At 37.7% G+C, this 11546-nt stretch overlaps 1 protein-coding gene across 1 annotated transcript; it reads left to right on the forward strand.

Annotated features, from left to right (window-relative positions):
* The first annotated feature begins 1737 nt into the window (after positions 1–1737).
* Positions 1738–10663, forward strand: kmt5b (lysine methyltransferase 5B). The gene is made up of 10 exons (XM_079621785.1): positions 1738–2198; positions 3077–3386; positions 3489–3636; positions 3723–3888; positions 6309–6418; positions 6506–6672; positions 6784–6803; positions 6992–7128; positions 7868–8067; positions 8161–10663. Exons 2-10 carry the CDS (start codon positions 3233–3235, stop codon positions 9489–9491), a joined length of 2433 nt encoding a protein of 810 aa, XP_079477911.1. The 5' UTR covers positions 1738–2198; positions 3077–3232; the 3' UTR covers positions 9492–10663.
* Positions 10664–11546: the final 883 nt, after the last annotated feature.

Raw genomic sequence — 11546 nt, forward strand, 5'->3', positions numbered from 1 at the left:
TGATTTGAGTAGAATAATCTTAATACCATATGGATATGGGGGGGAAAAACAAAGAGAAAGAAAAAAATATATTCCATTCTTTATCAACAACATGAAGTGCATTAGAATAAATGTTACATTACTTAAGGGTTTCCCAGGCTGGGGTTCATGATGGAACTGCAGGGGTTCCTGAGTTTTTAATTAAAATAAATAACTGTAAAATAAAAACAATAAAAATAAAACTACTAAAAAAGATGTTATTTGTTCACCTGCATTTCATGTGACTATTTACCGACATCAGAGACCCATGAACTTAATTTTATTATTATTTATTTATTTTGTCTCAATTGTATTATTGACCTAACTTACAAATTAAAATCTACTTAATACTTAAAGTAAATATATTAGGTCAAAGACATTTCAGCTGACAAAAAAGTTGGGGAATCCCTGCATTGCATGTAAATATGATATGATGTGAATTTGTAAATGTAATGTGTTTGAAAGACAAAAGCCTTCCAAAGACATTAATGCATGGTTAAATAACTCACTGAAACTGAGTTATAATTCAAATAATGATTATTGTGTGAATCAGGAGTTGATTAGATATGCAATGTGCAAAGTGTGAGGAAACACATGTGTTAAAAGTCAAATGATTTCTGTACATCCAGTGATCATATACTGTGTGGGTCTCAGTTTTCAGCGATAGGCTCACATTTTCTGGTCTGTGTGTGCAGTTCCACAAACCTGGAAGTCCTTCTGAATGTATCCAAGCAGTAAGTGTTTTTAGAAAGGAAAAATGTAAAGATAAAAAAGTAGTGGTGAGAATCAATGAATTATGAATATGTGTCTGCCATTGTGAGAATAACATGTAATCAATAAAAAAGTATAGTCTGATTACAAGTTTTTTAAAATGTAATATAATCTAATTACAAGTAGCCTACTAATTTTGGGAATCTGATAACCTAATACAGAGTACATGTAATTAGTGTATAACCCAGCTTATATACACTGTATGCAATTTGTGTTATTAAAATGTCATAATTTTGCATACTCAATATTTTCCTGTAAATTGAAAATGTTGAACCTCTGTTTATTACAAGCAAAATTTGTATTCTTCAACACTGGAAAATGCAGAACGACGCATTTAAAACAACGTTGTCTTATTGTTTGGCTCTTAAAAACTCACCGGGGAAAACCTGAACAACTTTGTATTTTTAAGGAATCTGATCCAAACAGTCTGTTTTCTGTGTTACCTGGCTTAACTCTTCACAATAATGATATCAATGTAGCCTATGTTAGGCATATGCCTATGTTGCATGTGCAATGATGTATTTCATTGTTTGTTTCCTTTCATGTGTGGTCTATTTGTAATTGTATTTTGTCTGGTTCTCTTTATTATTCTTTAGTGTTTATATTTCAATTAATAAAATAATCAATTCATCCAATTCACCAAAACGTCAAGTGACTCATCCACAACCATATAGTGCACAACACTCAAGCTATAGGCCATTTTCACTAGGCTGCTAAAAAGTAGTGTATCTACATAAATGTATTTGTTTAAACAAATAATGGAAGTGACCTATACATGTTTACATATTTCAGAAAAGTTTACAATATAAAACATAACGAGAGACACTTTACATTTTCTTAACGATTAAAATTATAGCCTGCGTTTAAAAACATTCTTGCCTATGTGCACACGAATACTTTGTTTTTCACTATTCCATATAACTGCACAAATTATTAATTCTAGGAGTTGCGAGGTGAAAAGTTAGAGCAGAAAAGTGTGAATTTGTGAGAGGCTATGGTGCGGTGGGATGCTGTTGCTGCTCTACGGAAACACAAGCGCACTGATCGAGCCGCAAGTGCACATTTAAAGGGGTACAACAACAACGCTGTCTTTGTATACATCTGAGTTTGTCGAGGCGTTTATAGCTCTTGATCAACATCTAGCCACATTTTCTTTGTGCGACAGTATTATACGGACGGTTTGGGAGGTAGAAAGAAGCAGTGAGCGTCAAAGTAGGGCCGATAATTCAAACATTTTGGGTCTATTTCTTTCTGAGGCGGCTCGGTTGTCCTGTCGTCTCTGTTGATCTGGAAACGGCCGCCATCTTGAATTTTAATGCAAAAATTTCGGACAATCTTTCGCCAATATGTCATTTTTGGATTGCATTGGACTTTGGTGATGGACAAGCTTTGACGCAGAAGGGGAAAACGTGAGTATTTCAAGTACTGCGTGTATATGGTAACCGAGATCACTCCAGCTCAGGGCTTTTCCGGGTGTCGCCTAGCAATCTCGCAGTTAGCTGCACATTAGGCCCAGTGTTATACTCATATTATTATCGTTTAAAGTCAACATCTTAAAAAAATATTCTCTGGAATCAAACTTACGGGGCGTAATCATGCTCTTATTTTGATTATAACTGTACTGGACTGTCCGCCAGGAACTCTGTTATAGAAATGTTTGCCCTGCCGGTTTGGCAAGTCTCATTGTTTGGTTAGCTCGATGCTAAGCTAGTTAGCATTAATCGAATGTTTACGTTCACCGCCAATGTACGGGGTTTAGCTGCACATAAAGCGAATTAACACTTTAAAGTCGTTATATTACCCTCAACCTTGCGTTTCGGTTCACTATAGCAGTATTTTGAGGCATAAACATCAATCGGCGTGTTAATGTGGTTTGTGTTGGGATTTAAATACACCGACCCTTACAGAGTGTTTTAGCCACAGCAGAGAAGTGTACTGATGTAAGTTATCTACTAAATTATTGGCAAAAAAATTATGATATGAATTATTGGTCGATGTGACAGTATTTGCAAGAATATCGCAATTGTGAATTCTAGATTTGTAGTTTAATCGAAGGCAGCTTTTGTTATTTCCAACTGCAGCCACGGGGTGGCGCTCTATACTAAAGAATATTTGAAAAGTAATCCATATCGTACACACCACTTCAGACTTTTTAAATGAACTGCATGCTGATCATGAAAGCAACCACTACTGTTTGTGTTGTAATTATGTTTGACCAACAAATACTGAAAAAAAAAAATGATATGTTAATAAGCATACTATATTAATAATCTGTTATTTTATCTAGGTGAAGTAACATCTGAAAAAAACTAGTTTGATTCGGAGTACCCTGGCAGATAAGACTTCAGCCCAGTTGTTTCTGCTGTCTCCTTGTTGAATGGTTTCTCACAAGCACACAGAAGCTCAATGCGCCTTCTCCAGAACGCCAGCTGGTATGAAGTAGATGGGAGAATCCAAGAACATGGTGCTGAATGGCAGGAGACATGGCAGCAAGTTCTCCAGTAATCAGCCCGTAAGCAAGTCCAGGCTGCAAAACACACAGAGATCCCATCTTCGTCAAAGCAAGGGCTCTCCGAGTGGCAGAAGATGCAGTCGACGTAAGTTCCTTGCAAGCCATCACACGGATTACTTGTTTTTTCCAACTCGTTTAACTACTAATGCATCATCTTAATCCTTATTAATGGCAAATATTCAAACAGGTTGTGGTGGGGTGCCCCCGGAGGCAGAAAGGCGCCATGTCCCCTCATCTGGAATGACTGCCAAGGAGCTGTGTGAATATGATGATCTGAGCACTAGTTTGATCCTGGATCCTTACCTTGGCTTCCAGACCCACAAGATGAACACCAGGTTTGTGTTTCTAGCTAGGTACATTTTCAGGGTCTGCAGTCATGAAGCTTGTCTTTCATGTTGATGTGTGTGATGCTCCTTTTTAGGTTTCGGCCAATCAAAGGTCGGCAAGGGGAGCTGAGGGAGATCATTGAGCGTTTTAAGAAGCATGACAACCTGGAGAAAGCTTTTCAGGCTCTGACCTCTGGCGATTGGACGAGACATCATTTCCTCAACAAGACCAAGTCCCAGGAGAAGCTCTTCAAAGCACATGTAAATCATATATTTGGAAAGATCTCAATTCGTGATTTATAGTATATGTTGATGATCATTTAACAATATTTTTTTTGCCTCTCATGCCCCGGCAGATTTATAATATTAATATTTATAGACCATTTCAATTGTTTATGCATATTAATCTTAAATGCAATTAGTGTTGTCAAAAATATCGCTATTTCGATATGTATCGATACTGAAATATCAGAAACGGTTCCAATACTCGATACACCGATGCTCGTTCTTTCTTCTCTCCGACGGCGAATTGAAAGTTGGACACACTCGAAAAAGTTTCTCATTCACTCCGGTTGAAGAGTGCTTGAATTGGTCATAATCGTACTCATTCCCGCAGGTTTCGCACTCACACCAAAAGCACGTGCACCACTGATCTATATAAGTGGCACTCTCATAAAGCCGCTTCCCAAACAGCTCGCGAGAACCAAATTTACTTCCTTTCTGTGGCTTATTGCGCTTAAACGGTCAAACACATACAAAATTGTCAAAATGCCCGACTTGCTGAGTATTATAACAGTAAGTAGTTGAAGAAACGCATGTAATGTAACAGTATATTAGATCTGTGCATAAGCTCTTAAAGTGACAGCAGCCTAATAAACCCGTCTGTCATGTTTAGTCAAGATAACTTTTTTTTTTACTTTAATTGTAAGCATTAATCTATCCAGTGTTATTTTACATTTGATTACTCTTATTTCTGTAGTATTTATTACTTAAATACTACTGTCAGAAAAACTTAAAGCCATGTTTTTCAATTGCCTCTTTATTGTATTGTATTTATTTGTGCTATTATTTGCAAGTTGTTTATTTGTTCTTATTTTATTACTGACTGTTTACTTGTCTTTTCTTGTAAATGTAGTTCAACGATTCAAATAAAGCCTCCCGGTTCTGTGAGTAAGATATTACAAAAAAATTACGCAAATTTATCAAAGATAAAATATCTGTATGGCGGTATACATGTTAGTTTTCCCCATGGTATCGAAAATGGTATCGAATATTGATATTTTTCATGGTATCGTACCGAAGTAGGAAATTCCAGTATTGTGACAACACTAAATGAAAAGCTTGTTTGCTTAAAGTCCCACTCCGATCATATTTTGAGCTATTTTTAAACATTCCCAGTGGTCTTTAAATTATGATTATGCCATTTTTAGCCAAAATCTCAAAACCTGTGCCGTTTTCTGGGACTTCGCTTCAGCAGAGCGGCAGTAGCTCATTAGCAATTCGCCTCTGCGTTGTGGGCGGAGCCGTTGGCACGGAGAAGCATTACAGTATTATATATACACGTTAATTATTATTATCCGAAGTTAATCAAAGTTATCACCGATCACCGATCATTATTTCACTCCGAGACGTCGCGGTAAAAAACAGCTCGACTTCGTCTCAATATTTCATCCCTCCCACAGTGATCAATCAGGACATATTTAGTATCAGTGGATTGCTCGGAATTTCGGGATTATTATGATGCTAATGTCACCGCTATATCTGAAAAACTGACTGACTCTCTCACGAGTGATGGGCTTGACACACGAGGGGACAAACGACTGCGACAGGCGAAACTCGTCGCCACCCGGCGTGTGCAAGTCTAACTTACTTGAACGAGCGCGGAATTTCACATGCACGAATGTCGCCTGTTGCTTGGCTGGAGGAGGCTGGCTGCCCTCTCTCTTTATGTAATGATGTAATTACTGACGGTATCAGTCTGTGCTCTCCAAACTTTAGTTTTGACGATTGATAGACGGTGAAAAGTGACTTATTTGTGACAGTATGTGTTCCAATTTGAGTATGAGCTCGTGGCCCCGCCCAGTGGAGTTACTACGTCATAACTCCAGTCTATTTTAAACGGCATTTTAGCGTCTGCTACTGATTCACAGACATTTGAATGTAGAAATACTCAGAAATACAACTTTGAGCTTATTTTTCTCAAGATATGTCCTCTAACATCAGAAAAATGCCACAAGAACATGTTAACACCTAGAAAAACATGATTTTCATCGGAGTGGGTCTTTAATATTTGATCAAATTAATATTAACATTTAATATTTGTTTATTTGCTTCAAACATTTTAATCAGTTTTAAATGTTATATTTAAATATGAATAAAGTTTAAAGTAAATTTCATGATGACATTATTATTAAATATTTTACTATTTGTGTGTACATTTGTGCTCCAAATACTTCATTACATTGTAAATGTTTATTTAATGGCAATATTAATATTAAATGTAATATCTAAACATTTAAAGCTAGGTTATTTAATAATAACATTTCATATTTATTTCCTGTGAATATTAGTATTAATATATATATCATGATTGAATGAATATATATTTATTTACTTTTTGTTTGTGCACATTTGCTCCAAATATTTATGAAATGTTTACTTTTTTCTCTCATATCCCACAGGTGTTTGTTTACCTGCGCATGTTTGCTTCAGACAGTGGCTTTGAGATCCTTCCTTGCAATCGCTACTCCTCTGAGCAAAACGGAGCAAAAATTGTAGCAACAAAAGATTGGTGAGTTAGCGTTTTTATATAATCAGTTCATCAACTTAATTTGCTGCTAGTTTTCATCATATATTCGTACCACTGTGCACATTACAGGAAAAGGAATGATAAAATCGAGCATCTTGTGGGCTGCATTGCTGAGTTGTCTCCCAGTGAAGAGAGGATGTTGCTTCGACACGGAGAGAATGATTTCAGTGTCATGTACTCTACACGCAAAAACTGCGCGCAACTCTGGCTGGGACCTGCGGCTTTTATTAACCACGGTATTTCTCTTCTGGATTCTGAACAGTCACCCATGATCGATAAATGCTAAAATTATCCTACGGTGGCTTTTTGTAGGAAATTTAAGGTGTTTTTTTTAATTGTTTTTACAGATTGCCGGCCAAACTGCAAGGTAAGTACATATGAGGCTGGACTCAAAAATGAAGACAAACTTGGATTAACCGATAATCGGGAAATAAAATTTTGCTGATGTACGGTGTTTGTTGCAGTTTGTGTCTGGGCTCAAAAATGAAGACTAACTTGAAGATTAACCGATAAACGAGAAAATGACATTTTGCTGATGTGCGGTGTTTGTTACAGTTTGTGTCAACAGGCCGAGATACCGCCTGTGTGAAGGTTCTGCGGGACATTGAACCAGGGGAAGAGATCTCCTGTTACTATGGAGATGGATTCTTTGGAGAAAACAATGAATTCTGTGAATGCTATACTTGTGAAAGGTATCATGTGCTTTCTCGCGTCTCTTTTAGTGCATTAGTTAAGAATGGATGACTATAATGGCATTTTCTGTTTTGATTATATTCTATAAACCATTAGAATTAAGTTGAGTTCTGTTAAAATAATGCTTAGTTCAGTAGTTTAAACATTATATTCTTTCTCCAAATATTTAAATACTAACATTTCAATGTTTATTTAGTTCAATTAAAAATGAATCGATTTAAATGCCTTTTTTGGGGGGCAATATGACATTTTTGGATTGCACTGGACTTTGGTGATGGACAATCTTTATTAAATGGTAATATTAAATTATTATATTATTCATATTTGTCTTATTTGTTTCAAATGGTTAAATAATAATATAATATGTAAATATTAATAACATTTATATTATTGCTCAATATTTAATTATAAAATAAATATTTTACTATTTGTTTATACATGTTCTTTCTAAATACTTGAATATTAATATTTAAATATTACTTTAAACATGTATTTAATGGAAATAAAATGTAATATAAATGTTAATGTATACATACAAATATTAAATGTAATATTTGAACATTAAATATTAGTTTTTTGTTATTCTTAGTATTTAATATTAAAATAATAATATTAAAATAGTTTATTTTGCTTTTAACAATAAAATTAATATGTGATATTTTACTATTTGCTTATGTATATTTGCTCCAAATATCTATTTATTAAATGTAATGTTTAACGATAAGATTTTTCTTTTAGACGTGGCACTGGAGCTTTTAAGTCGAAAGCAGGGTTGCCTGTGGAGACTCCGGTGATCAATAGTAAGTACGGCCTCAGAGAGACAGACAAGCGTCTGAACAGACTAAAGAAGCTGGGGGAAAGTTGCAGGAACTCTGACAGCCAGTCAGTCAGCTCCAATGCAGATGCAGACTCTCAGGAACCAACCACTGTACAAACATGTGAGAGACCTGTAATACTAGACGTTTGATACTTATAATGCTGTTAGAGCTAATGCTCATCAGATCTCTTCTCTTCCTTTCATGTTTCTCCAGCATTACGTAAGAGGACTTCGCAGTCCTGTGTCAAAAAGCACGGAGAAGCAAAGGCTGTAACAAGGCAAACTCTGTCAAGCACTCCTTCTTCTACCTCATCCTCAAAACGAAGTCAAACGAATATTTCAAGTTTACCAAAGAGACTTAAGTCAAAGCCCTCACAGCCTTTGTCTAAAGGAAGACGACGTTGTCGAGGCGTATGGACAAAAGCCTCTAGTCGAGTGAACGCTAGTGGGAATCTCAAGGAGCCCTCCAGACGAGACGCGGACAGACGCAGTTCTGGAGGCAAAGGCAGTGTAGCACGATCATCAGAAAACAATCAGAGCTCTTCGAAGGGTGCTTCCCTGTGCAAGGACAGCATACTTTGCCCTTACAGAACTCGTAGGTCCACGAGGACCTCTCTCAGTGCTCAGGGGTCTGACGGCACGCAGGCATCAAGTCAGCCGTTTAGCCCGGGTGTAGTCTTCAAGTCAGAGCCTGGAGAGCTCATCCCTGTGACACCTGCGCACCAGATGAACACCCCTAGTTTGGAGACCAGCTGTCCAAAGAAAGGGACGTGTCCTAGACGCAGGAGGACGGTGAAACAGGAAGACTCCGGCTCCTATGGTGAGTCCTTCCTCCAGGAGGGCGTACCCGACCTGCGGCACGCGGTTCGAGCTGCAGATGTAGCAGACTGTGGGAAGGTAGTGCTCGGCCTGCCGGACCGCCACCAGCACTACAACGGCTCTGCTAAAAGCAGCAAGGCTCTCCGCCGAGGCAAGGGCAAGAAGAAGCGGCAGATCACGCGTTACGACGCTCAGCTGATTCTGCAGAACAACTCAGGCATCCCCAAGATAACACTACGCCGGCGCCGAGACAGCAGCGGCAGTAAGAACGAGGCCAGAGAGAGCAACTCTTCGAGCTCCTCCAAAATCAGCATCAAGTTCAGCAAAGAGCACGAGAAGGACAGGAGCAGCTCGTACGTGGCCAAACTGAACAACGGCTACAGCCACGGCTCCCACAGCAGCTCCACCAAGCTCAAGATCCAACTGAAGCGGGAGGAAGACGGCACCGGTTTGCATCGCGCTTACCCGGAGGACGTCACCTTGGGCATCGTGAAGCGAGAAGGGGGGGATGTTTTGGATCACAAGGCGGCCACTCAGGTAGGTCAGAACATGGAAGTGGAATCGCTGTCCTCCGAGGACGAGGAAGAGGACTACTTTGATAACGAGGATGATTTCATCCCGCTCCCACCAGCAAAACGCCTGCGTCTCATCGTGGGCAAAGATTCCATAGACATTGACATTTCCTCCAGACGACGAGAAGATCAGTCCCTCAGACTCAATGCATAAGCTGTGTAAATATCCATTGTCTCAATCATGTTCATTTTGAACATATGTAATTTAAATAGAAAATGCAAAATGTACAATTAAATCATGGCAAAATATCTTTCTTTACATTTTAGTGATGGCACTTCTTTTTCTTTTCTTCCTCACAATGATTATAAATATTGTAGAAAGTGTACAGGTTATGTATGAATTCTATCCAAGTCTGATAACGTGCATATGTTTGTTAGCATTTTGTCCAGCTTAACTGTTTTATTCCATAAACCTCTCGGCTTTGTTTGCAAGACGTTAATCCACTTGGGAAACGTATGCATGGTTTCACCTCAAAAGGTTGACACTTGATGTTTCAACAACAGTGTTCCCATGCACAAGAATCACGTGTCTGTCTCTCTCTCTCCTCCTCAGCTTGATCTGGCTAAAGGGAATCATTGAGCAAACAATGTGCAGAGGAGCTCAAATTTATACAGATCTCTCCGCTTTTTTTGTATCAAAATCCTTTTTATCATGTGTCAGATTTTTTGGCCATGGAAGGCCGTGGTGCTCATTGTGGTGGCCTGGTGCTGGTCCATTAAGATATTGGACTATTGAATAATTATTCTGTGAACGTCAGACCCTTTTTGTGTGACCTTGGAAGTCCATAGAGAAGCGTGCCTACGGATAAAAGTCTGCAAGAGATGAGTTGTACTGAAACGTCATTAATCAAGAATCTGTTTTTCTGAGTCATGCTCATTGTGGTATTCAGTACATCTAATTGACTTTGTGGCTTTGTGTGCATTTTGTGCTCTGCCGAAAAATGATAAAAATGGACAAAAAAAATATGCTAAGGTATTCAACGCTGTTGTTTGTGTTTCCATTGTTGACCCTAAGTAGGCAGCTGCCATATTAGGCTATTTTTATTTGTACCTTTTTTTTCCCCCTATCTTTTCTTTCATTATATACTTTACATTCTGTAGTGTCAAAAGTCTGCCATCTGTGGGCTTAAAGGAGCTTCTTATCCTAATGATCACAAAACTCCTATGGTCTCAAGCTTACAAACTGACTCTTAAAAGCATCATGACAGTAACAATGTAGGATGTATACATAATCTGGGGGCATACTGTTCACTCTGTATATTCTGGGACTTGTTTTTATTTAACTGTTTTAAGTACTTGAAAACTATAAAACTCATTTTCAAGATATTTTATTTGTCTTATGTCATCATTAGATTTATAAGATGTAGTATATGATCATATTTAGGGGGCCCAGCCCCAAAGGAGCTGTTAGTTTTCTTTTTCTAAGTTCTTCCCGAATGGGAATGTATGACAGCCCTGTCAATGGCACATATGAAAATGATTCAATTAAATCACTTTTCATATGTTTCTAACTTTTGAACACTTTAATCTAGAACATTGAAACAACTTCTCCTCATACTGGTCACATTTATTCATCTTACACGAAGACTGCATGTCGGCCATTTTGAAAAGTAAAATTGCAGTATTCCGTTTATTCTCTACTCCTTCAAATTTTGTTAAATTTTTACGAAAATTGGCTCAGATGAACTGAGCAAGCCGCACAGAAATGACTGAACAGATTTGTTTTATTCCTCTTTGTTCGAACGTTATGATGTCTAACCAAAATTGTTTCTGAGGCTGTCTCTCAGCCAAGCCATGCCAAATTTGGGAACAGCGCCACCTACAGGTCATGAGAAAGTTTGCGATTTTGAAAATCATACGGGGCCCGTATTGCTTCTTTTATTTTATTTTTATTTCTATCATGCTGATTCACTTTCAGGGGGTGGGGGTTGCATAAACTGCTAAGACTAGTCTAACAAGTTATTCATCCAAATTTTTATTTAAGATTTTTCAAGATAAAAAAAAAAAAAAAGTCAGTTAACGTAACATTAAAACATTGATTGGCCTCATTTGATACCAAAACAGTAAGACGGATGTTTACCCCTAACTAACTGCTAGTTTGTCAGAGTTGGTCTATTTCTTAAAGGGATAGTTCACCCAAAAATTAAAACTTTCAATAATTACTCACCCTCATATCCAATCAAATGTTGTGTTCTTCATACTTTCCTTT

The sequence above is a fragment of the Phoxinus phoxinus genome, assembly GCF_949152265.1.
Source record: "Phoxinus phoxinus genome assembly, chromosome: 8".
Taxonomy (NCBI): Eukaryota; Metazoa; Chordata; class Actinopteri; order Cypriniformes; family Leuciscidae; genus Phoxinus; species Phoxinus phoxinus.